The sequence below is a fragment of the Rhinoraja longicauda genome, chromosome 1, assembly GCF_053455715.1.
Source record: "Rhinoraja longicauda isolate Sanriku21f chromosome 1, sRhiLon1.1, whole genome shotgun sequence".
Taxonomy (NCBI): domain Eukaryota; kingdom Metazoa; phylum Chordata; class Chondrichthyes; order Rajiformes; family Arhynchobatidae; genus Rhinoraja; species Rhinoraja longicauda.
In genome coordinates, this window is record NC_135953.1 from 76,446,851 (window position 1) to 76,473,155 (window position 26,305).

Below are 26,305 nucleotides of genomic sequence, written 5' to 3' on the forward strand. Positions count from 1 at the left end.
GTTCAAAGGTTTGAAAGGTCTTTTATTGTCACATGTACCAGTTAAGGAAGTGATATGCGAATTCCCATGCAGCCATACAAAAAAAAAGCAACAAGACACACAACTACATAAAGTTAACATAAATATCCACCACAGCGGATTCCCCACATTCCTCTGTGATGGATGTTTATTCACTGGAGTTTAGAAGGATAAGAGGAGATCTTATAGAAACATATACAATTATAAAAGGACTGGACAAGCTCGATGCAGGAAAAATGTTTCCACTGTTGGGGGAGTCCAGAACCCAGGGCCACAGACTAAGAATAAAGGGGAGGCCATTTAAAACTGAGATGAGAAAAAACGTTTTCATCCAGAGTTGTGAATTTGCCGAATTCTCTGACGCAGAAGGCAGTGGAGGCCAATTCACTGGATGAATTTAAAGGAGAGCTCCGGGGGCTAGCGGAATCAGGGGATATGGGGAGAAGGCAGACACGGGTTACTGATTGTGGATGATCAGCCATGATCACAATGAATGGCGGTGCTGGCTCGAAGGGCCAAATGGCCTCCTTCTGCACCTATTTTCTAGGTTTCTATGGAAGGCAAAAAAGTCCAATCTACTTCCTCTTTATTCTCCCGCAGACGGGGCAGTCGAACCATTCGTTGGGGCAGTCGAAGCTCCTGTGGCTTGGAGTTCCCAAAGTCAGTTTCTGACCAGAGACCACGAGCTCTGTGATGTTCAGTCCGCAGGCTCCCACGGTTGGAGCTCCGAGGTCAATCCCTGGCGAAGGGATCGCGGGCTCTGCGATGTAAAAGTCAGGTAGGCTTCCTGTGGTGGAGCTCTCAAAAGTCGGTCGCCAGCAAAGGCTGCCAACTCCTCGATGTTAGGCCGCAATGCAGATACGATACGAAAAATAAATAAATAAATTATTTTAAATCGCATCTCTGTCAATGTCAGAGATTAGAAAAAGTCTCTCACAACCCCCCCCCCCCCCCCCCCCCCCCCCAAGACAAGCTAAACACCAAAAGCATACATTTAACACACACTATTAAAACACAAAGGGACAGACTGACGCCACCTGGTGGTCAATTTGTACCCGGTTGTAGTGTTTAAAAGCCTGATGGCTGTAGGGAAGAAGCTGTTCCTGAACTGGACATTAAGAGTTTTCAGACTCCTGTACCTTTTTCCCGCGATGGCAGGGGTGAAATGAGTGTGTGGCCCGGATGGTGTGGGTCTCTGATGTGCTGGCTGCCTTTTTGAGGCAGCGACTCCAATAAATCCCTTTGATGGTGGGGAGGTCAGAGCCGGTGATGGACTGGGCAGTGCTCACAACATTTTGCAGTCTTTTTCGCTCCTGGGTGTTCAAGTTGTCGAACCAGGCCATGATGCAACCTGTCAGTATGCTCTCTACTGTGCACTTGTAGAAACATAGAAAATAGGTGCAGGAGGCCATTAGGCTTTTTGAGCCAGCACCGCCATTCATTGTGATCATGGCTGATCATCCACAATCAGTAACCTGTGCCTGCCTTCTCCCCATATCCCCTGGTTCCACTGGCCCCAAGAGCTCTATCTAACTCTCTTTTAAATTCATCTAGTGAATTGGCCTCCACTGCCTTCTGTGGCAGAGAATTCCGCAAATCTCTGGGTGAAAAGGTTTCTTCTCACTATTTTAAATGGCCTCCCCTTTATTCTTAGACTGTGGCCCCTGGTTCTGGACTTTCCCCAACATTGGGAACATTTTTCCTGCATCTAACTTGCCCAGTCCTTTTATAATTTTATAAGATCAACTCTCATCCTTCTAAACTCCAGTGAATACAAGCCTAGTCTTTCCAATCTTTCCTCATATGACAGTCCCTCCATCCCAGGGATTAACCTCATGAACCTATGCTGCACTGCCTCCAGAGTAAGGATGTCCTTCCTCAAATTAGGCCAAAAGTGCACACAATTCTCCAGATGTGATCTCACCAGGGACCTATACAACTGCAGAAGGACCTCTTTGCTCCTATACTCAAATCCTCTCATTATGAAGGCCAACATGCCATTAGCTTTGTTCACTGCCTGGTGTACCTGCATGCTTACTTTCAGTGACTGGTGTACAAGGACACCCAGGTCTCGTTGCACTTCCCCTTTACCTAATCTGACACCATTGAGATAATAGGTTCAAGAGAATCCTCTCTGACATACCGAATCTCCGCAATCTTCTAAGGAAAGAAGCGTTGATGTACTTTATTTAGTGTGCTGGGTTCAGGAAAGATCTTTGGAAATATGCACGGCCAGGAATGTGAAGTTTTTGACTCTCTCCACCATCGTCCCGTTAAATAAATAGGATTGCGGGACAAGCTGCCAGAGAAAGCAAGTTGTGGCAGGTACAATAACATTTAAAAGACTTTTGAACATGGTCATGGGTAAGTATGGTTTAGAGATATGGGCCAAATGCAGTCAAATCGGATTAGCTAAAATGGAGCATCTTGGTCAGCTAGGATGAGTGGACTAAAGGGGTTGAGACGGTGCTGTATGACTCTATGAATATGCTATAAATATTGCATGACCTCCAGAAAAGAGAGTCGTAAATAAACTCAATACTTAGATTAACTATACATATACTCCCCAACAAGAGTATGTCGGAAAAAACTGCAGATGCTGGTTAAAATCGAAGGTAGACACAAAATGCTGGAGTAACTCAGCGGGTCAAGCAGCATCTCGGGAGAGAAGGAATGGGTGATGTTTTGGGTCAAAACCCTTACGCAGGTCAAATTTTACACAAATTGGAATGACCTTAAAAATTAAGTAGAAACAAAGAACTGCAGATATTGGTTAAAATACAAAACAACACAAACACAAACTCAGTTAATACAAACACAAACTCAGCAGATCAGGCAGCACCTCTAGAGAACATGGATGGGTGACGTTTCAGGTCGGGACCCTTTTTCAGACTGATTCAGTCTGTTCAGTTACTCATGCACTTTGTGTCACTTCAGTTTAAAACTAAGCGACGATGTTACTGGTGTGCACCAGCGAGCCTTCGCCAGCTGCCGCACCATCCAGTTGTCGCGGCCTTGTGGCCCATGGCCGATAGCACTTTCTTCGGGCTGTCATCACTGACAGGACACGCTCGGCCACCACGGGGTTTCCTCTCCTGTCACCAGCTGCTGGTTCTTCCTATTAGTTGTTACTTTGTCTGCTTAACCTCGTCCATCTCCATCTCCCCTGAAGCCGCGATGTCAGATAGAGACGGGAGAATGAGGACCTAGCGGTGGAAGGGGGAGCAGTGGAATGGACAAAGCGATGACCGACAAGACAAGATGCGGCAGCTGGTGAGAGGGGAGGGAGTTCCACTGTGGCTGAGTGTATCCTGGAGTTTGTTTGAAGAAACCACTGTTGGTCAGGGGCTACAGCATGAGACGCACCAATAGCCGCATCAACTGGATAGTGCGGCAGTTGGTGAAGAGGGGCTCATTAGTGCACTTCGTTGAAGATGTTAACAACTCAGCCGGGTGTTGCTCTCCACCACCTCCCTCGTTCTCACTTGTCTCCCAGGATCACACCGACAGCAGCCAAAACTGGAAACATTTATAGCTATGAAGCGGACAGGAAGCGCTCGTCATCCTCCCGTTGCAATATCACAGGTCATTCAAGAAACAGGATCACCTATTGTGAATTGTTTACGCAATTTTGAGTCGGGAAATGCCTACAGTTGAGAAATACTTCTCAATGAACTTCTTATAGCAGTATCCTGCTATTCAATACCAAAAATTTCAATTGTAGCAAACAGCAAATAACTATTCAAATGTATAACTTGGTTTCAACATTGTTTTAATGTTTTTTTTAATGAAACAAATACAGTGATCATCAGTGCTAGTTACAAAATCATTCTCACCCTCCGTATGAAATTAAAGCTTTTGGTCTTAATTTATAAACAGACATATTTATTCAAGAAATTTCCTACAGAGCACACCCCTGCCCATATATATAATGCAGCATCATTTGAATTTTTTTAATGCAGATCTTATAAAAATACATTAAGACAGAGCTCATGTTCCCTGACACTAAAAATTGCTCAGGTTTTAACGCTGAAAAAGTTGTAAACTTTACTTTCAGTATCTAACATCTGATGAATTACACCAAAGCAACTATTTTTTGGCAATTACAGTGGATAACTTTCACCTTTTCACATTTTAAAAGGCGACATATGGAATTCAAGTTTTCTCCCTTTCACTGTCTCCTCATTGCATTTTTAAAGTGGTACGAAACAGGCAGCTGGAAATCATTTAAAAGGCCAGTAACTTTTATACATTCATTACCAAGATGAGAAAAAAGGTTTCCGGCAGTGAAATGTCTGAGTGAAGGCATTGCTCAGGTGAACGATCCTGCCTTGACTTCCAGAACTACTTCGTTCCACAATCACACGAGGCATCTGAACCAACTGAATCGGACTTTTGGCATCTTTAAGTGCCTGAGTAAGGTTCAAAATCTAAACCAGGAAAGAAAATGTGCATAGTTTACAATTCCTTGCACAGTTTATAAATATGGATCAGTTTCATGAGTTACCTCAATCTTACCTGCGGTCCATTTGTCTTTGTGTTTTTGTTGTTTTTTTGTCTTAATTGTAGTTGTGATGTCGTGTTTTTGTGTTTATGTACTATGTGTGTATGTGGGGGGGGGGAGGGGGGGAACTGTAAAATTGTAAATAGGTGTCCCTTCCGAACGGAGACCCGACCTTTGTTTTTTGGGCCGTGTCTCCGTTCCTGCTGCGGCCTACCATCGGCCCAACTCCTGGAGCTGGCGCCTTCCAGTGCTCCGGTTCGCAGAGCCCGCGGATCGGACTTACCATCAGCGGAGCCGGCCGTCCTCGGAGGCTGCGGGAGCGGCTGCGACTCGCCTTAGGCTCGGGCCGCGTGGATGCCGACATCGGGAGCTCCGGCAGCGGCAGCGGGTTCGCCCGCCCCGGATCGCGGGGCTTGGGTCGCGGACATTTCACCGTCCGGCGCGGCCTAAGATAGGCCGCGGGATATTTCCCTGCTGGGCGGGGGCTTCAATGTCGGGAGCCACGACCGCCCCGACGTGCAGCAACAGCGGCAGCGTGTTTGCCCGCCCCGGATCGGACTTATCATCAGCGGAGCCGGCCGTCTTCGGAGGCTGCGGGAGCGGCTGGGACTCGCCTTGGGCTCGGCCCGCTGCGGACCGTCCGGCGCGGCCTGCAACCACAACAACCTGACTGTGGGAGAGGACAGCAGGAGAAGGGAAAAGACATTGTGGCCTTCCATCACAGTGAGGAGAGGACTGGAGGAGACTCACTGTGATGGATGTTTCTTTGATGGATGTTTCTTTTTTTGTGTGTTTTTGGGGTTGTGTAATTTTAATGCCTATTTAGTGCTTTTATTGTTGGACTGTGGGTTACTGAATTTCGTCCAATATTGGATGACAAATAAAGCTATCTTGAATCTTGAATCTTGAATCTTATGGTTAACAATATAGTCTGTCAAACAGAGTGCCGATGTGAATTAAGTTTATCATAGGTTTCATTTATCCATGAGAGTCCAGCATTGAAGGTGAAGAACAGGATAGCATGTTAACAATTCCACAAATTTAAGAGAATATAATATAGTTCATTCTCCAGCTAGATAACGATATAGTCAAAGCCATTTTTGTATCAAGGTTTGGATAAAACAAAAATAACTTTAGCAGAGAGCAGTTCAAAAGAGACAATGTTCAAGATTTCAATGCAAGTTATTTCATCCCGAATTCAAACCCCACCATTCAGTGACTGAATCACATACAATTATTACCTGTCCTCTCATCACTGACATCTGTAGTTCAAAAGTAGCTTTGTCGAATCCTTTGTCAATCTGCAAAAAAAGTGTATTAATGGCAAAATTATATTAAAAACAAATACATTCCCACCAGGAGGGTTTTTTTTTACTTAGCTCATGATCTTTATACAACAAATAGAAAAGTTTAATCATTAGTACATTAAAAAAATAATTCCCTCATTCTTTGGATGTGCCAAGAAACAGTCCATTTAATTTCTTAGAAGTACATTCAATTCGCATCAAAATGAGACACAAAACGCTGGAGTCACCCAGTCGTTCAGACAACATCTCTTGAGAAAAGGAATAGGTGACGCTTTGGGTCTAGACCCTTCTTCAGACAGAGTCAGGAGGAAAGGGGAAGCAAGAGATAGACAGTGATATAGAGATAGAGAACAAATGAATGAAAGATATGGAAAAAAGTAAAGACGATAAAGGAGACAGGCCATTGTTCCACAATCACAGCTCGATCCAAGTGAAAATGAGTTACAGACAATGACAATCAACAAGACGACTTTGAAGCCAGTACAAAGACTTGGGTGGGGGAGGGACAGAGAGACGGTTGCTTGAAGTGAGAGAAATCAAAATCATACCACTGGGGTGTAAGCTGCCCAAGCAAAATAGGAGGTTCTATTCCTCTAATTTGCATCTGGGCTCACTCTGACAATGGAGGAGGCCCAGGACAGAAAGGTCAGCATGGGAATGGGAAGGGCAATTAAATTGTTTGGCAATCAGGAGATCAGATAGGCCCAGGTGGAATGGGCGATGGTGTTCAGCTTAACGATCGGCCAGTCTACATTTGGTCTCGCCGATGTATAAGAGTCAACACCTTGAACAACGGATACAGTAGATGAGTTTGGATGAGGTGCAAGTGAACCTCTGCCTAACCTGAAAGGACTGTTGGGGTCCCTGGAAAGAATCGAGGGAGATGGTATAGGGACAGGTGTTGCATCTCCAGCAGTTGCAGAGGAAAATACCTGGGGAAGGGGTGTTTGGGTGAAAATGGATGAGTTAACCAGGGAGTTGTGGAGGGAACAGTCTCTGCAGAAGGCGGAAAGGGGTGGAGATGGGAAGATGTGACTAGTGGTGAGATCCCATTGGAGGTGGCAAAAATGTTGGAGGATTATGTGTTGTATGTGATGGCTGATGGTGTGAAAGGCATGGACTAAGGGCACTCTGTCCCTGTTCCAACTCGCGGGAGGGGGAGCAAGAGCAGTGTTGCGGGTACTGAGGAGACACACACGAGGGCCTCATTTATGATGGAAGAGGGCAACCCCTGTTCTCTAAAGAAAGAGGACATCTCTGCTTCCTGCAAAGACTCTATCCCCTACTCAAAATTCCTCCGTCTCCGCCGCATCTGGGCTTAAGATGAAGTATTCCATACCATCTCTAATGTCCTGGTATGGAATACTTCATCTTAAGCCCAGATGCGGCGGAGACGGAGGAATTTTGAGTAGGGGATAGAGTTTTTGCAGGAAGCAGGGTGGAATGGAGTGTAGTCTAGATCAGTGCTTCTTAAATTGGTGAATGGTTCACCCAAGGGTGAATGAAACTAGAGGGGTGCATGAAGGGCGAATGACTTAATATATATATATATATATATAGTTATACACACGGGAGAATAAGAAAATTTCAAAAAAACGTAATAAAATTTTGTCGAGGTGAATGAAATTTTGTGATAAAGGTCTAGATTGTCGTGGGAATCAGTAGGTGTATAATAGATGTCAGTCGATAGTCTATCTCCGATGATGGAGAGGTAAGATCAACTCTCCTTTAAAATGCAGTACAAGAAACGTGACATAAATGAATTGGAAAACATCATGGGGAAAAAAGAGACAATAGACAATAGGTGCAGGAATAGGCCATTCGGCCCTTTGAGCCAGCACCACCATTCAATGGGATCATGGCTGATCATTCTCAATCAGTACCCCGTTCCTGTCTTCTCCCCATACCCCCAGAACAAAATGTAGTTATTACTTAATTTAACTTCGATCCAAGACTCATTTCTCAGATGGAATTGCCCTTTTAAGAATAATTAATTTCAAACACAAGAATACTGAAAGCATAAAACAAACCTCAAAGAGTTCATAGAGATCCTCACAGAGATCCTGTACAAAATTCATATCTGAAATTCGGGGAAGTACAAAGTCTCTCGTCTCCTGTGAAAAAGGAATCTTAGCTTGATGAAGCCAGGCCCAATGAAACGGATCTGTTGCAACAGGGAAGGTGAAGAATGAATATTGGAGGAAAAATGCAGGTGCTGATGGGTCATTCTTAGTCACGCGTGTGATGAAAAATGTGAAAAGTTGTGGAATACATCTCTTGAAATTCTGAAAGCATAACAGGCATATTGTTTTGTACTGTTTATATGATTTAAAAATGTCAAAGTTGTCAATTTTTTTATATGTTATGGTAACAATGTTTATGGTCAGAGGTCAGATGCGACTGGTAACGTGACCTCACATGGTCACACATGTGACCAGTCATATTTGACCTCTGACCCTAAACAAAGATTGTCAGAATAGCATATAAAAATTTCACTTGATAAACTTCAGCATATATAACTGATATATACAGTACAAAACAATATACCCGTAATGCTTTCAGAATTACAAGAGATGAATTCCACAATTTTTCATCACATATGTGACTAAGAATGGCCCTGATAATCTGAACAGAAAATAGAAAGTGATGGAACTACTCAACTGGCCAGTTGGCATTGGTGGAATGGTAAAAAAAACAAAAAAACTCCTTTCCTGTTCTCGTGAAGGATCTATGACCTGAAAGGTCAGTTGCTTTCCATAAATGCTGTCCAACCTGTTGTGCTTCCAGCATTTTTAGTTTCTGTGAACTAAATTCCCCACAGATTTAAAGCTCATTATAATTGTTATATTATCCAGTGACAGTCCTCCCAATATTTGATTTTACAAATTCATAATTTTGATGTCCAAAATTCATAATATGGTGCACAATGCAATTTTTCAGCAAAAAACATATGCACGCCGAATGCGCATACGCTTTGCACCACATTTATGTGTGAAAAACAACTATTATTTCCAACAGCCTGTAGTTCTTGGACTACATATACAATGTCAGGCCTATCAAGAGTATATTCTGCTATTTATAGAAATGTTATTGAACAGAAATACTTTTTACAAAGAAAAAAATGTTGTATTTTGTTTTTTCCTTTAGATTTTTCCTTACACATCCCAATTCTCTTGGTATTGAATAAAAGAACAATGGTCATAAAATGTATGAAGAGTTTCATTTAAAACTGCACATACCTAATTTAATTGAAGACATACTTGCTCCAGTCGTTGTCAACAGCAAATCACAACGATCCACATCCCACCCACCCACCCCTACTCCACCCCACTACCCACCCCCTACCCCCACTCCCTTCCCCCCACCCCCCTACACCCACTCTACCCCCACTACACCCACTCTACCCCCACTACTCCCTCCCTCCCCCTTTCCCCCCCAACCTTCACCCCCCCACCCCTTCCCCACTGACCCCCACACCTCTGGCCCCCTCCCCTACCCCCCCTCCCCGTTCAACAACAGCTGGCCTCACGCTACAAGGAGGACGGCGGGGATAGGTCTGGCAAGCGGCGGAGAGAGGCATGTGTTTTGCGGAAAAGTGTGAGGCGAAATCGGAATGGCGGAAATGAAATAAAGCGGAAACTTTCCACCAAATTCGGGTGGGTTGGGAGGTCTGTAGTAATCATAAGGCTAGGAATTTAGTTATACATTCAGAAGACAACGTTCCTTTTGGATACGGATCCATTTCCCTTTTGAACACCACAACTAAATCTGCCCATTCTACCATCACCGGCCATGTATTGTAGATCGTCACCACATAATCCCCGGGATGGCGAGACTATCTCATGAGGATAGATTGGAAAGACTGGGCTTGTATTCGCTGGAGTTTGAAAGGATGAGAGGGGATCTTATAGAGATGTATAAAATTATAAAAGGACTAGTTACATCCTCACAAGTTAGATGCAGGAAAAATGTTCCCAATGTTGGGGAGTCCAGAACCAGGGCACACAGTCTGTGAATAAAGGAAAGGCCATTTAAAACTGAGGTGAGAAGAAACGTTTTCACCCAGAGAGTTGTGAATTTGTGGAATTCTCTGCCACAGAAGGCAGTGGAGGCCAATTCACTGGATGAATTTTAAAGAGTTAGATAGAGCTCCGGGGCCCAGTGGAATCAAGGGATATGGGGAGAAGGCAGGCACAGGTTACTGATTGTGGATGATCAGTCATGATCACATTGAACGGCGGCGTTGGCTCCAAGGGTCAAATGGCCTCCTCCTGCACCTATTTTCTATGTTTTTGTTTTCTATGATGTATAAAAGTAAATCTTGATTATTTTGTGAGTCACCATCAGTCCATGTCCCCTAGTTCTTGACCTCATACCTCCCATCCCCATCCATTGCCCACAGCAAACATAACCAATGACCACGCAACATCCAGCCATTCTCTTCTCCCCCTCCTGTCGAGCAGAAGATACAAAATTGTGAAAGCATACATCACCAGATTCAAGAATAGCTTCTTTCCTGCTGCTGTTTACCTCTTGAATGCGCCCATCATATGCCAAGGATGAACCCCTATCTCCCAAACTACCTCATTGCAGCCCTTGCATTATTTTAAAATCTGCACTCTGTAGTTGAAATACTACATTCAGCATTCTTTTGCTCACTTGCACTAGCTTAAAGCACTTATGCATTGTATGATTTGCTTGGAGAGCACGCTAAAAATGTTTACACTATACCAATACCAATACTTAAGACAATGGCAGGCAATGTAAACGAGGGGCGCAATTCTAAAATGGCCCCAAGAGGAACACGTGCAATATTCTCAATATTGAAACACGAGAACATCAAATTTTAAAACATGTGCAAAAGATGAGAATGTTAAACAGATTACAGAATCTCAGAAATATTTTACTCAGAACAAGTGAATAAAACAGCTTTTAATACAAGGTATACTTACATGCTCTCCATTCATCAGGATGCTTGAATGGAAAAGCTAATCCATTGTCGATGGCTGCAATTTTAATAATCGGCTCTTTGCAATGTGTCCATTCAGAGTCCTATAAATGGATAGTTTCAATTTTACTTCTACAAATTCTGAATATTTAACAATAAAGTTTGTTTTAAACCATTGGTAATATTGACAATTCCACTTATAATACCCATGAAGAAAGCAAATAAAAAAGCGACCCTACAATACCTACAAACTCTAATCAAGTATCAAACTGATACAGAACATAGACTAACACCAGCTGATATTTTGCTTGCACTGTTTATAACTGAGTGCTTGATATCTCAAATTTCAACTAACTCCTGCACTCCCCCCCCCCCTCCCTTGTCCTAGTAGCCCTACCAGTTCCACTGGTCGCATTTTTGTATACCTCTTGTTATCACACCTTACCCGAGTCAACAATGGGCTATTATGGAATGTATCCTTCCTGAGGTCTTCTGTTGCAGGTCCAGATTGGTTCTGGCCTCTTCTCGCCTTGTTAATTTCCTCTTCCCCCCCCCCCCCCTCCACCATCCATCTGAAAGGTTTTGACCCAAAACATCACCGATTATTTTTCTCCATAGATGCTGCCTGACCCATTGAGTTACTCCACCATTTGTGCTTATCTTTAGTATGTACCAGCATCTGCAGTTCCTTCCTACACCTTCAAAACCTTCCTTGAGTAAAGAAATGTTATTTGAAAATCAAGGTTCCTTCATTTTAAAGGCATAAAATAAGATTTGATGATTGCCTGTACTCCTCTGACGAGTATCTGCTTCAAGGTCTCCATGTGCCTGGTTTGCACAATTGATGAACAGAGGTGTGGAAGGAAGTGGGTTGCATAGAATGGAAGAGGAAAAATCTGTCCCCCACTGACATTTCCTGCCCTACTGCCGGGGTCTTCCTCCAGCTTCCCCATTTGCTCTCCTAATCCCCCTCTATGCCCTCACTCACCAAACCACATGGATGGCACCCTATCTTTAGTCATCCTCACTCTCATCACACCTCAACATCGCCATAGTGCCCTTTCCCTCTCCTTCCTTCTCCCAATGGTTCATCTCTCCCTCTGCTCCACTGTTCATCTCAGTTACTCGGGCTCTTCCTGTGGTTTTGTGTCAAATCGATTGCTCTCCAAGTCTTTTTAAACATATAAATGGTTTTCAACTCAGGAGCAAGGTGAAGACCCCATCAAACTTTGCATGTAAAAACTTTCTCAGCCTCATTCTTATCTTTCTATTCTATACCTTGCATCTAGGCCCACTTGTTAATGATCTTTCTGCTCCAAGGAAATAGATCCTTATATTTTACCATTCCTCCGCCACTAATATTTTATGTGGCTCAATACATTTTCCCTCAGCAGTTATATCAAGAGGATTGGAATAAAAAAAACAGAGGTATAATGCTGAGGCTCTATAAGACACTGGTCAGGCCACATTTGGAGTACTGTGAGCAAATTTGGGCCCCATATCTGAGCAAATATGTGCTGGCTCTGGAGAGGGCCCAGAGGTTTACAAGAATGATTCTAGGAATGAGTGTGTTAACATGTGATGAGCACTTGACAGCACTGGGCCTCTACTCACTGGAGTTTAGAAGGTTGAGGGGGGACCTCATGGAAACTTACAGAATAATGAAAGGCATAGACAGAGTGGATGTTTCCACTGATGGGAGAGTCTTGGACCAGAGGTCATAGCCTTGGAATTAAAGGACACTCTTTCAGAAAGGAGGTGAAAAGGAACTTCCTTAGTCAGAGGGTAATTAATCTGTGGAAGCCAAGTCAGTGGATATTTGTAAGGCAGAGATGGTCAAATTCTTGATTAGAATGATCAAGGATCATTCCGAGTCAGCATGGATTTACGAAGGGGAAATCATGCTTGACAAATCTACTGGAATTTTTTGAGGATGTAACTAGGAAAATTGACAGGGGAGAGTCAGTGGATGTGGTGTACCTCGACTTTCAGAAAGCCTTCGACAAGGTCCCACATAGGAGATTAGTGGGCAAAATTAGAGCACATGGTATTGGGGGTAGGGTACTGACTTGGTAGAAAATTGGTTGACAGACAGAAAGCAAAGAGTGGGGATAAATGTGTCCCTTTCGGAATGGCAGGCAGTGACCAGTGGGGTACCGCAAGGTTCGGTGCTGGGACCCCAGCTATTTACGATATACATTAATGACTTAGATGAAGGGATTAAAAGTACCATTAGCAAATTTGCAAATGATACTAAGCTGGGGGGTAGTGTGAATTGTGAGGAAGATGCAATAAGGCTGCAGGGTGACTTGGACATTTTGTGTGAGTGGGCGGATACAAGGCAGATGCAGTTTAATGTAGATAAGTGTGAGGTTATTCACTTTGGAAGTAAGAATAGAAAGGCAGATTATTATCTGAATGGTGTCAAGTTAGGAAGAGGGGATGTTCAACGAGATCTGGGTGTCCTAGTGCATCAGTCACTGAAAGGAAGCATGCAGGTACAGCAGGCAGTGAAGAAAGCCAATGGAATGTTGGCCTTCATAACAAGAGGAGTTGAGTATAGGAGCAAAGAGGTCCTTCTACAGTTGTACCGGGCCCTGGTGAGACCGCACCTGGAGTACTGTGTGCAGTTTTGGTCTCCAAATTTGAGGACGGATATTCTTGCTATTGAGGGCGTGCAGCGTAGGTTCACTAGGTTAATTCCCGGAATGGCGGGACTGTCGTATGTTGAAAGGCTGGAGCAATTAGGCTTGTATACACTGGAATTTAGAAGGATGAGGGGGGATCTTATTGAAACATATAAGATAATTAGGGGATTGGACACATTAGAGGCAGGAAACATGTTCCCAATGTTGGGGGAGTCCAGAACAAGGGGCCACAGTTTAAGAATAAGGGGTAGGCCATTTAGAACGGAGATGAGGAAGAACTTTTTCAGTCAGAGAGTGGTGAAGGTGTGGAATTCTCTGCCTCAGAAGGCAGTGGAGGCCAGTTCGTTGGATGCTTTCAAGAGAGAGCTGGATAGAGCTCTTAAGGATAGCGGAGTGAGGAGGTATGGGGAGAAGGCAGGAACGGGGTACTGATTGAGAGTGATCAGCCATGGTCGCATTGAATGGCGGTGCTGGCTCGAAAGGCTGAATGGCCTACTCCTGAACCTATTGTCTATTGTCTAAAACAGCCATAATTGAATGGCAGACTCAATGGGCCAAATCTAATTCTACTCCTTTAACTTGTGAACTCGTGAGCATCCTCGTACCAAAGAAAACAATCCTTGTCCACGTAGACTTCAATCATTAAAATTGTTCTATTTTTGATTTCCTTGTAAGTAATTGGCTACTGTTATGTTGATAGGTGCGAGCATCTGGAAGGAGATGATCAGAAGGGCCAGGGGATATAATAGGATTCGTGCAAATGCGTGCTTGATGGTCAATGCAGAATTGAAATGTCTATTCCCTTGCTGCATAATAATCCACATATATATTCAAAAGCAATACCGTAGCAGACCTCTCCACATTCATCATTCTGAAACTCAAATTGACCAATCACATAAATAACATGGCTACAAGGCCTTTACAGCCAATGAGTATCCTGCAGTGAGTGACTCAGTACCCGACCCTAAATCCTCTCTGCAATCTACAAGGTAGGAATACATAGGAATCCTCCCCACCTTTCTGGATACTTGAATCTACAACAACATCAGAGTCTGATACCATCCAGGACAAAGCAGTGCAGGTGACTGACAATATCAATTGGACACAAAAATCTTAGAAATAACGGAAAAACTTTTTTATTAGACGAATAAAATATTTCATAACTTTTCTACACAAATGTTTCAGGTCATATTTTGCTATAAAAACATGCTTGGACGTTTTTTGTTCCAACGGAAAAATGACAAGATTCTACAGGTGAAAAGATCTCTGCACGATGAAAATTTCCAGCACCCACCTTATCACAAAACTCTCTTCTGTTTTCTGGTTTCTCATATTTCATTAACCAGTTATCATTGCCTCTATCTGTGGAGAATGGAGAAAAAAGAAGTTAGTCAATTAATCTGGTATCCAAATATTTTGTTTACCAATTAACAAAAAAAAACACTATTCCAATATTCATTCGGGTTTCTTTCAGAATGGGTAGTTCCATTCAGCTAAACAGTCTCAATCATGCGAGTTGCACATTGACTTGAGAGCTGTCATGGTGCAGCTGTTATTTTTTAATTTCTCTTGCCATGATAATCCCTAATTTGGTTCTCTTAACTTTGCAATCCATTTAGACAATAGACAATAGGTGCAGGAGACGACCATTCGGCCCTTTGAGCCAGCACCACCATTCAATGTGATCATGGCTGATTAAAACAACTAGATAAGCATCAAGAAATCAACAGTACATACCTTGATATTGGTATTTGTTTATTTTGTCACATGTACCAAGAAACAGTGAACAACTCTGTTTGGATGATATCCAGTCAAATCATACTATACACGAATACAATCAAGCCATATACAAACAAGTACAATAGAAGTGCAAAGATAAAAATACCAGAGAGCAGAATAGTGTACAGCATTGTAGCATAACAGTGACAAAGAAAGTGCAGATAGTAAAAAGATTGCAAGGGCCCCAATGAGGTAGAATGGGAGATCGGAACTACACCCTCAGCTTATGAGATGTCCATTCAATAGCCTGATTGATACCTTAACCAATCACCAGAATTAATTACAATTCCTTTAATGTAGAAAAAGATACCCCTTAACTTCGCTCCAATATTTCATGGTTAATTTGCATCCAAAATATATTTAATCAATATCCTTTAATATCTTCAAATATTTTTATTTCCCCATTCTGCTGCTCTGTATCGTGTTTACCAAAAAATTCCAAATTTGAGATCAAAACAAAAACTATATATGCTGAAAATAGGAAATTAAAACAAAATGTCAGAAAATCTCAGCAGGTCAGGCAGCTTCAGTGGAAAGGGAAAGAGTTAATGTTTCAGGACAACGGGTCCAACATTATCTGTTTTTCTTTCCACATATGTTCCCTGCCTGCTGATTGTTTCTAGTGTTTCTACCTGTTCTTCAGTTAAACATCTCTCCCTTGACCTGGATTCTCCCAGAGTCAACAGCTGAATTCCGACTACCCTACCATAAATATCTGAATTAAATTATCTGTTAATCCTTTTGATCCAAGGTAATATTTCAGTTTAATCTTTTGCTGTCCTCCATGAAATGTCCAGTAAAGTAGCATTCATAGCATTGTCCCTGCAATAAAGGATAACATTTGCCGTTTAATGGGGCAACATCCGAATCCCAAAGAGGAAAGCTTCCAATTTTTTACCAATTCATCTTTCAGGAAATAGTCAAAGGCAAGGCTAACCTTCATTATCCATACCTAATTCTGGAAGAGGACGGTTCCCAGACAGCTGCTCATTCAGAACCAGTGTCAAGTAACCACTAAAATATATTTACAAGTGAGATTGGAGTGCAGCTTGGAAAAAAGCCTGAAGTTGGGGCCTGTTTTTCTTGTCCTTTACGGTAAGAGGCAACCGGTTTGGGAGCTACTGTCTGGATAGTCCAGGTGAGTAATTGCATGCCATCTACACAAAGTAATGCAATCCAATCATGATGCATCGTCAATGAAGAAAAGGGACTTTTAGGATAGTGAATAATGTGCTAACTAAATAGGTGGTTGTGAAGTGGTTATCAGGCTTGAATGTCTAACATAATAAATGTGAAAATCTGTAAATAAGTACCAGAACAACTATCAGAACACAAAATGCTGGAGGAACTCAGTGGGTCTGGCAGCATCTGCGGAGGGAATGGCCAAATGACGTTTCTAGTCAGGACCTCTCTTCAGACTGAAGCAGAGTGGAGATAAAATTTTCTCTCTCCTAGGCAACAGGCAGTGAAGAACGCTAATGGCATGTTGGCCTTCATGACAAGAGTTGAGTATAGAAGCAAAGAGGTCCTTCTGTAGTTGTACAGGGTCCAAGTGAGACCACACCTGGAGTACTGTGTGCAGTTTTGGTCTCCAAATTGAGGAAGGACATTCTTGCTATTGAGGGAGTGCAGCGTAGGTTCACTAGGTTAATTCCCGGAATGGCGGGACTGTCGTATGTTGTATGGGAGATAATACGATATTATTTTATACATTAGACATTGTTACGATATTATTTTATACATTAGACATTGTTGTTTACGGTCTGTAACTACATAGGCATTAGGCGCCTCTCTGTGACTAATTAAGGCGCTCTAGACATTCCTTACCCATGACACGTGTCTGTAACTGCTGCTCAGGCGGATAATTAATGGTGGAGCGAGGAGGAGAAACATACGAGTTGGAATGATGGATGAACCAGAATAGAAGATAAGGGTGGCAGAATGGGAAGAGATAGACATTCATATCGTATTATCGACAATAATATTTATTAACGACAATAATATCGTATTATCTCCCATAGTTGAAAGGCTGGAGTGACTGGGCTGGTATACACTGGAATTTAAGATGAGAGGGGATCTTATTTAAAACATAAGATTATGAAGGGATTGGACATGCCAGAGGCAGGAAACATGTTCCGAATGTTGGGGGAATCCAGAACCAGGGGCCACAATTTAAGAATAAGGGGTAGGCCATTTAGAACAGAGATGAGGAAAAACTTTTGCATTCAGAGAGTTGTAAATCTGTGGAATTCTCTGCCTCAGAATGCAGTGGAGGCCAATTCTCTGGATGCTTCCAAGAGAGAGTTAGGTATAGCTCTTAATGATAGCAAAGCCAGAAGATATGGGGAGAGGGCAGGAACAGCGTACTGATTGTGAATGATCAATCATGATCACATTGAATGGTGGTGCTGGCTCGAAGGCCCGAATGGCCTACTCCTGTACCTATTGTCTATTCCAGACTGAAGAAAGGATCTCAACCTGAAATGCCACCTGTCCATTCCCTCCACAGATGTTACTTGACTTTCTCTAGCACTTGTTTTTTACAAAGTTCCAGCATTTCAGTCTCGTGTCTCTCAGAAAACTCAATGTGCTCACATGTTATCCATTAGGCAAGAGTCAGATCACTCCTACTAGCCCCAGAAAGTGGTTAAATTTTAATACTGTCACAGGGATAATATTTAGTAAAATGTGCACATGCAAAATACTAACACAAAAAATGAGTATTCATTATTACCTTCACAAAGTTTCAAGTTTGATTTCTGGAATTTTTATGGCACTGGAAATAATAGTACTACTTCAAACCAAACTGGCATGTTAAAAAGGGATATTTAGTCAGAAGATGCATATACAGATGCTCCTCGACTTACGATGCTTCAACTTGTGATATTTTGACTTTATGATGGTGCAACAAGTGATACACATTCAGTAAAAACCGTACTTCGAATTTTCCCCAGGCGAGCGATATGCGGTATGATACTCTCTCGTGATGCTGGACAACGGCAGCGAGCCGCAGCTCCCAGTCAGCCACGCGATCACGAGTATAAACAACCGATACTCCAGTGTACAGTGCTGCCAGCGTTTTTTGGATACAGTGTATTGTGTTTTTGCATCCCATCGTGTCTACAATGTCTACATCATGCAGCATGTCATAGCTCAGATGTTCCATAGTCTGGAGGCCCCGTCCACACTCACAGTCTGCCGCATCTTCAGAATATCCCCACTTCAGCATGTTCGATTTGCTCCTCGCCATGCCTGTCCGCAGTCTGTTGAGACTGCGCCAGGTTATCCACGGTTGGTCGGAACCTGGTGGGAGTTTCTCAGAGGGATCGATTGCCATGCGACTGTCTTCCAGAGATTTCTCTAGTCTCTCTTCCCAGAGTTTGAGCCTTCTGGACACTGCACTGCAGTCCAGGGTATGGACAGAAGAGAGGAAACTTCTGCGTGATTTCAAACACTGAGGTAGCAAAGGGTGGTCATGTAGGGGGTATCTTTCATCCTCTAATTATCTGAGATGTTCTTTTTGACTGGCTACAGCTCTTCTGATTCCAGGAGGTGCAATGCCAGAGAGTAGGTAGATGTTGTCAGTCTTGGTAGGTTTCATGCACCCACTGATGCACTGGCAGCTTACGTTTAGCACAGGGTCAATCTTCCTTGCATGAGTTGAGCGCTCCTATACTGCGCAGAGCTGTTGATCGAATGGTTTTAGAATTTGCTCCCCATTTTGAGGTACTCAGCTTGCTAAGAAGAGCATTTCTGGAACTGGCTTTTCCTTTAAGCTTGGTGATATGTGCTTTGTAGTACGAGGACAGGTTGGCTAAAGCCTCACACAGAGAAGCTTCTGCCTCAAGGAAGTCACTCCTTTGGGTTGTAATACACAGGTCATCTGCATAAATGAAACTCCTGGTGTTGGGATGGATAGGCTGGTCATTAACATAGATACTGAACCAGGTGGGTGCCAGGAAACTTTCTTGAGGGAGGCCGTTTTTCTGCCTGCACCAGTGACTTTTCTTTCCTGACACCTCGACAAAGAAGCATCTTTTTTCGACCAGAGTCTTCACCAGATTGGTTAGATGCAAGTTGTGTGTCAAATTAAGTACTTAGGTAGGTTAGGCGGCTATGATGTTTGGTAGGTTAGGTGTATTAAATGCATTTTCGACTTATGATATTTTCAATTTATGATGGGTTTATCGGAACATAACCCCATCGTAAATTGAGGAGCATCTGTATTTAAATGCACCTAAATACTCACAGCACGCTTGATACATGATGACAGACTTAGTGTGTTTGATGCATTGCCAATGCCAATTAATTGAGCTGCTTGATTTAGGAAAGGCTGATTGCTAAAAAAGATCAAATCATTAAGTGCAACATTCCACTTTAAAGATAGTTGCACACAAATTTCAAAGGATAAAATCTGTAAAATGTCTTTTTTTTTTAGGCCAACAGAACTTAAATGTGATAAACATATTTAAAGGCTAATCAGTTTCTTTGAATAATTAAAACAGCAATGCTCACATTTCAACTTGAATACGAGTTCATGCTCACCTGTATTTCGGATGATGAAATCCAAGATCACCAATCTTTCAAACTGGGACTGAAGCTGCTTGCGAGTGTTTTCTGGCAATGGGTCACTTTCAAATCTTCGGAGCCAGTAGTCAGCTTCTTTGTAACTATCTACGAAGAGTTGATAGGAGCCAACCTAAAGTAGCAGAATATTGACAAGATTTGTTCTTATGCCTGCTAGAAAGTCCTTTTAGCAATTCATGCAATTATAAAAGCATTGGTACAATAGAAACATAGAAAATAGGTGCAGGAGGCCATTCGGCCCTTCGAGCCAGCACCGTCATTCATTGTGATCATGGCTGATCATCCACAATTAGTAACTCGTGCCTGCCTCCCCATATCCTTTGATTCCACTAGCCGCTAGAGCTCTATCTACCTTTCTCTTAAATCCATCCAGTGATTTGGCCTCCACTGTCCTCTGTAAATTCCTCAAATTCACAACCTCTCTGGGTGAAAAAGTTTCTTCTCACCTCAGTTTTATTCTAAGACTGTGGCCCCTGGTTCTGGACTCCCCCAACATTGGGAACATTTTTCCTGCATCTAGCTTGTCCAGTCCTTTTATAATGTTATATGTTTCTATAAGATCCCCTCTCATCCTTCTAAACTCCAGTGAATACAAGCCTAGTCTTTTCAATCTTTCCTCATATGACAGTCCCACCATCCCAGGGATCAATCTCGTGAACCTACGCTGCAATGCCTCAATTACAAGGATATCCTTCCTCAAATTAGGAGATCAAAACTGAACACAATATTCCAGATGTGGTCTTACCACAGCCCAAAACAACTGCAGAAGAACCTCTTTACTCCTATGCAAAGATTAATAAGCATCAGGAACAAATTCCTGAGGAGGTTCAGTCCCAAGTTAATGAACCATATAAATTAACCAGCAGTAGAACACTTAAATCATTTGAAACAACTGTGAAAGTCAAATCCGATTGAACATTGGCAGTTAAAGAATAATTAGGTCAAGTTGCAAAGTCTCAAATAACCTATGAAAGCAAAATGTTAGTTTATTAATATAGACTATCACCTTGCACGCTGGCTCTTTTTTTGTCCGTATTTCTGTCAAATTAAGTATATCTATACTATGTGCCTGTGATCTCATTATTGTTTGTCAATGCCCTGTCAAAGCTTGGACACATGACATGCACCAGCGAACATTCTGTTCCTATAATCTTAAAGGTTCAAAAATGAATCAGTGGAGCCGAACGAAAAGGTAAAAGCAGTAATAACTCAATCTTTGACAAAAGGTATATTGTTGCTTCTAAATTTGTTATAATAAAAATCTACATACATCTGAAGATAGAATTGCTTTTAAAGGGTAATTTATTCTGTTTGTTTACTCAGGAAAATATAAAATAACAAAAATAAAATTCAAAACATTACCTACAGAAGATTTTTTTAAATCCATACCTTTGGAGGCAGCCCAATTCTATGAAATCTGCGACCAACTTTTGGCACTTTCTCCAAAGCATATTTCTTTCCTCTGGATTTTGCTCTATCTATTGCATTGTAGTTGAATGTTTCACTTGCAAGCCAAACTACCTACATAAAAAATTAAAAGCATGTTTAAAATTAGACTCATTCAGTTTTACTTGGAAAATGAAGCAGCAGGGAAAATGGTCCCAAATTCTCATCATGAAAAAGCACTCGAGATGGAAGGATTCTCATTTCAGCAGACTGTACTAATTTCTTTTACAAGGTAGCCATCTGGTGGCACCAAGTGAACTTACACACACTTTCTGGAATAATAATAAAATGAGAATGGAATAAAGGAAGTTTAGGCTGGGGATGAACAAATCAAAAAGTCAATTTAAAAATGAGCTTTTAAACTAAAATGGAGGTGTTCAGAAAGTGTTTCCTAATCATGGATTGAAGGAGGGAGACAAAAGGCAATAGAGGCAATCAGAGGCAGGTCTAAGAATGTATCTATGGGGTGGGGAGAATGGTGAGCAGAAATAAGTTGCAATATAGAGAAAGATCACAGAGATACTTGTAAACTATGAATTCAATACATTACATATGTCAGAAAGGATGATGGAAACAAGCAGCTGTAACTTAAATTAGAAATGTTTGAAAGATGAATAGTTAGAAAGTGTGGGGTAACATATAACATTCAAGCAATAACCAGATATATAGAAATTCATTTGAAGGGGAAAGGAAAGGCACCTGGAAGTCACTTAACAACTGCAAATATATGTGGTAAAATGAAAGACAAAAGTAGCTTTTGACAAATACAAGGGTGATAATCAAGTTAAATAATGTCTAGTAAAGGTTTAAAGGGCAAGGTGAAAGGAGAAAGATAATCATCCACCATTAAAGAGAATCCCAAATTCTGTTGGACCACAAATTAAAATTGTGGGGAAAAAAAAACGATAGTTAGAGAAAGGGACCAATAGGGAATATTTTCTCGTGGAGCCAAAACCTATGGCTTTGATAACAATTCTGTTTCTTGACAAAATTCAGATTGAAGCAGTGAACAAGGTGGCTTTCTAACCAGTATGTGGATTCATTTGATAGAATTCAAAACCATTGCTCTATATAAGAGAGTGAATATATTAAAATGGCTGTGGTATTTAATGTTAGACCAAGGGGAAGGACAGTGACGTTCTGTTTAGATTATAACAACTGCATTTTCAGGACTCATTATATGCTATTTGCAGCTGACACAATGTGGCCAATACTGTGAAAATTGGTGGGGTCATAAGGAAGATAATTTAACCTAAAGAATACAATTTTAAAATAATGCATTAATAGGGACATAAAACTTAGGAAATAAATGTTTCGAAACAGTTTTTAGGCTGAACTGGGATAATTCTTGATTCTAAAAATTATTAAGATGTTAATGGCTTAGAAGTATAAAGGTGATAAAGATTTGATTTTTTAATAATGGCCAGTATGAAATGCAATAACAACATTACTGATTAAAAAAAATGTGTTTACAGATAAAGGAGATCGTCACATTATTTAACAAGTTGAGGGTACTTCACTTATTTTGTGGCCTCACTAAAATTTGGTAAGCTTGATAAAAAAATTATGGTAGCACGAACAAAATTTTAAATAGGTGATAAATACTGATGCTGATTTATTTTAATTTTAAATGCACAGCCAAATTATATTAAAATGTCACAAGTTATCTAGTTGTCTACTTAATCAGGAGCATAGATTTGCAATTTGTTTGATTCAGAACACTGATTTTATTCTAATACTTTCCAACAGGCCGTGGGCACATGTGGACTGGGAACACGACCGGAGGCCTTTATCGAGGTGCTGCGGTCTCCATGCCTCCCGGGGGGGAGAACAAAAGGGGGAGTCGGCATGCTTTGTAACTTTATCAGCACCATATGTGGCCGCTATTTGTATACATTGTATGCAAGCAAAGAATTTCACTGTGCCTAGACAATAAATTATTCCAATCCCTATTCCTAATTTTACTAGATTCTTCTAGATTTTATTCTAAATACTGAAATGTATCTGATAAGTGAAATCTAATTGTAATTGAATTTGAATAACAAAACATTAGCATTATTAATGGAAAAACACAGTTTCATTTTACTTATGCCAATCTGCAAGAGGGCAATATTGTTCTAAAACAACAAAACAAGTGCATACTTTCAACACCAAAGATAGTCTTTCTCTTCCTCTTTTTCACTCTGTCCCCCTGCCCTGTCCCCCAAAGTAATATGGATTAGATTCCACTTCACACACTTTGCCATTGATTTCTTCTAAACTCTTTTATTAAAAAATCAAATTACTTGGGGAAAAAACAATAATACCCATGTAGTTTAATTATCTACCTTACAACCAAAAATGCGCTAAATGGACACAATTTCTGCAATCATAGCATTAAGATGAGCAACAAAATCCTCAAGGGGGCAGCCATGCAAGAGGTAGGATCTCATACACTACAAAAATCAGAGTTTTATAGTGCTTTCTCAGAAATGTAACAGATGTTATGCTTATAACAAACGACTGACACAAAAGATAACAAAAAGTGGTCTTATAAAAAGGTATATCCCCATAGAAAATCAACTGAATCATTAAAGAGTTCTGCTGCGGAATGATGGTACATTTAGACACACATTTCAATCGCCTCCAAGATAAAGAGTGCAGTAACATACCTTAGTTTTTGGTACTACTCCCAGCCCTAATTTTTCATCTACCAGGTAAGCACCGGCTTCTGATAAGTAACCTTGATTAGGTATAAGACAACCACGGCCAAAACAACATGGACAGCAGATCTTGTGGAAAAACTTAGTCCATTTGGGATTTAATTGCCCATAAGGTTCTTCTGTTTTTGGCTTGAAGACTCCAATTATTCTCTGGGGAAAAAAAAATGTTTATGTTTAAACTTTCATGTCAAAATCAATAACAACAGCTAAAATTCTGTACCTATTTAAAACTAAACTTGACAAATACCAATTTCTTCAGTAACAAAAAACGATTTCCTCAAAAAGAATCTGGATATTTTTTTAAATCACGTTGAAAGCTTAATGTGAAAACTAAATGCCAGAATACCAATTTACATTTGAATGTATAGATGCAAAGGCTCGGTTGGCAGGACTAGGAACCCACCCAAGGCTCAGAGGGAGCTGGAAATGATTGGTGCATTGGCCAATAGGAGGTTGAACTGGGGTAATGTCTCCAGCTCCTGCAGGAGGTAGCCCCGGGACACAAAGACAACCGGACAAGAGGAAAGGGATGTTGGTTTGCGGGAACCAGTACATCGAGCGCATGGGACGACCGGACTTTCAATAATATCGCCAAAAATGGTGGCACCAGTATGTGTAATATATGCAAAAAGAATTTCACTGTGCAGTTACATATGTGACAAAGCACCATTGAGGTAGTATGTCAAGTCTAAAAGATAGCTTCTAAAATCAGAAAGTTCATGCTTGCTCATTTCAGCTTAATTGAACTTAACAACCAGCAGTCTTACTTAATGCTAAACAGTATCCCTGGCATCAAAATGTCACCTTTGATAAGCAAAGTCCTATTCCTTCAGATTTCTAATTATAGGAAACATTTAAATTTATTTTGCCCTTGTCTCCATGCATTCTACATAATTTCACGTTTTAATCTAGTGTTCTTCAGTTTTATTGGATGAGGAGGCATTTCATCGTATTTTATTTTTAAATGGGTCACATATCCTATAGAGAGCAATCTGCAGATTAACAAATTTCATGGGGCAGTTGCACCATTCAGGAAAAATATGCCAGTTCCACACTGTAAAATAAGGATGGCAGAGTGGTGTAGCATGAGAGTTGCTGCCTATAGTGCCAGAGACTGAGATGCTATCCTGACTACAGGTGCTGCCTGTATAAGTTTGTACAGTGCCCTCCATAATGTTTGGGAAAAAGACCCATCATTTATTTATTTGCCTCTGTACTCGACAATTTGAGATTTGTAATAGAAATTCAAAAATCACATCTGGTTAAAGTGCACATTGTCAGATTTTATTAAAGGGTATTTGTATACATTTTGGTGTCACTGTGTAGAAATTACAGCCGTGTTTATATATAGTCCCCCCCATTTCAGGGCACCATGATGTTTGGGACACATGGCTTCACAGGCGTGTGTAATTGCTCAGATGTGTTTAATTGGCTCCTAAATGCAGGTATAAGAGAGCTCTCAGCACCTAGTCTTTCCTCCAGTCTTCGCATCACCTTTGGAAACTTTTATTGCTGTTTATCAACACGAGGACCAATGCTGTGCCAATGAAAGTCAAAGAAGCCATTATGAGACTGAGAAACAAGAATAAAACTGTTAGAGACATCAGCCAAACCTTAGGCTTACCAAAATCAACTGTTTGGAACCTCCACAGCTTATGACAGAAGAATTCTCTCTATAAAGAAAAATCCACAAACACCTGTCCGACAGATCAGAAACACTCTTTGGGAGTCAGGTGTGGATTTGTCAATGACCACTGTCCGCAGAAGACTTCATGAACAGAAATACAGAGGCTACACTGCAAGATGCAAACCACTGGTTAGCCGCAAAAGTAGGATGGCCAGGTTACAGTTTGCCAAGAAGTACTTAAAAGAACAACCACAGTTCTGGAAAAAGGTCTTGTGGACAGATGAGATGAAGATTAACTTATATCAGAGTGATGGCAAGAGCAAAGTATGGAAGAGAGAAGGAACTGCCCAAGATCCAAAGCACACCACCTCATCTGTGAAACACGTTGGTGGGGGTGTTATGGCCTGGGCATGTATGGCTGCTGAAGGTACTGGCTCACTTGTCTTGATTGATGATACCACTGCTGACACCATAATGGCATCTTCTACATCCCGCAGCTCCGCTCTTGCTCCCCCCATTCGTAACAAGGACAGAATCCCCCTCGTTCTCACCTTCCACCCCACCAGCCAGCTTATCCAACAAATCATCCGCCAACATTTCCGTCACCTACAACGGGACCCCACCACTGGCCATATCTTCCCATCCCCTCCCCTTTCTGCGTTCCTTAGAGACCGTTCCCTCCGTAACTCCCTGGTCCACTCGTCCCTTCCTACCCAAACCACCCAATTCCCGGGCACTT

At 41.6% G+C, this 26,305-nt stretch overlaps 1 protein-coding gene across 2 annotated transcripts in view; it reads right to left on the minus strand.

Moving 5' to 3' along the window:
* Positions 1 to 3,773: 3,773 nt before the first annotated feature.
* pi4k2b (phosphatidylinositol 4-kinase type 2 beta) overlaps positions 3,774 to 26,305 on the minus strand; it is a 41,551-nt gene continuing 19,019 nt past the window's right edge. The window contains exons 2-9 of one of the 2 annotated variants that reach the window (XM_078400508.1): positions 23,889 to 24,089; positions 21,181 to 21,312; positions 19,750 to 19,903; positions 14,720 to 14,787; positions 10,782 to 10,881; positions 7,860 to 7,993; positions 5,764 to 5,823; positions 3,774 to 4,448 (exon numbers count right to left, since the gene is read on the minus strand). In XM_078400508.1, coding sequence (XP_078256634.1) covers positions 4,275 to 4,448; positions 5,764 to 5,823; positions 7,860 to 7,993; positions 10,782 to 10,881; positions 14,720 to 14,787; positions 19,750 to 19,903; positions 21,181 to 21,312; positions 23,889 to 24,089 — 1,023 coding nt within the window. In that variant the 3' untranslated portion in view covers positions 3,774 to 4,274. Of the gene's footprint in view, positions 4,449 to 5,754; positions 5,824 to 7,859; positions 7,994 to 10,781; positions 10,882 to 14,719; positions 14,788 to 19,749; positions 19,904 to 21,180; positions 21,313 to 23,888; positions 24,090 to 26,305 lie in introns of both variants that reach the window. The other variant, XM_078400499.1, reaches the window with a different exon arrangement.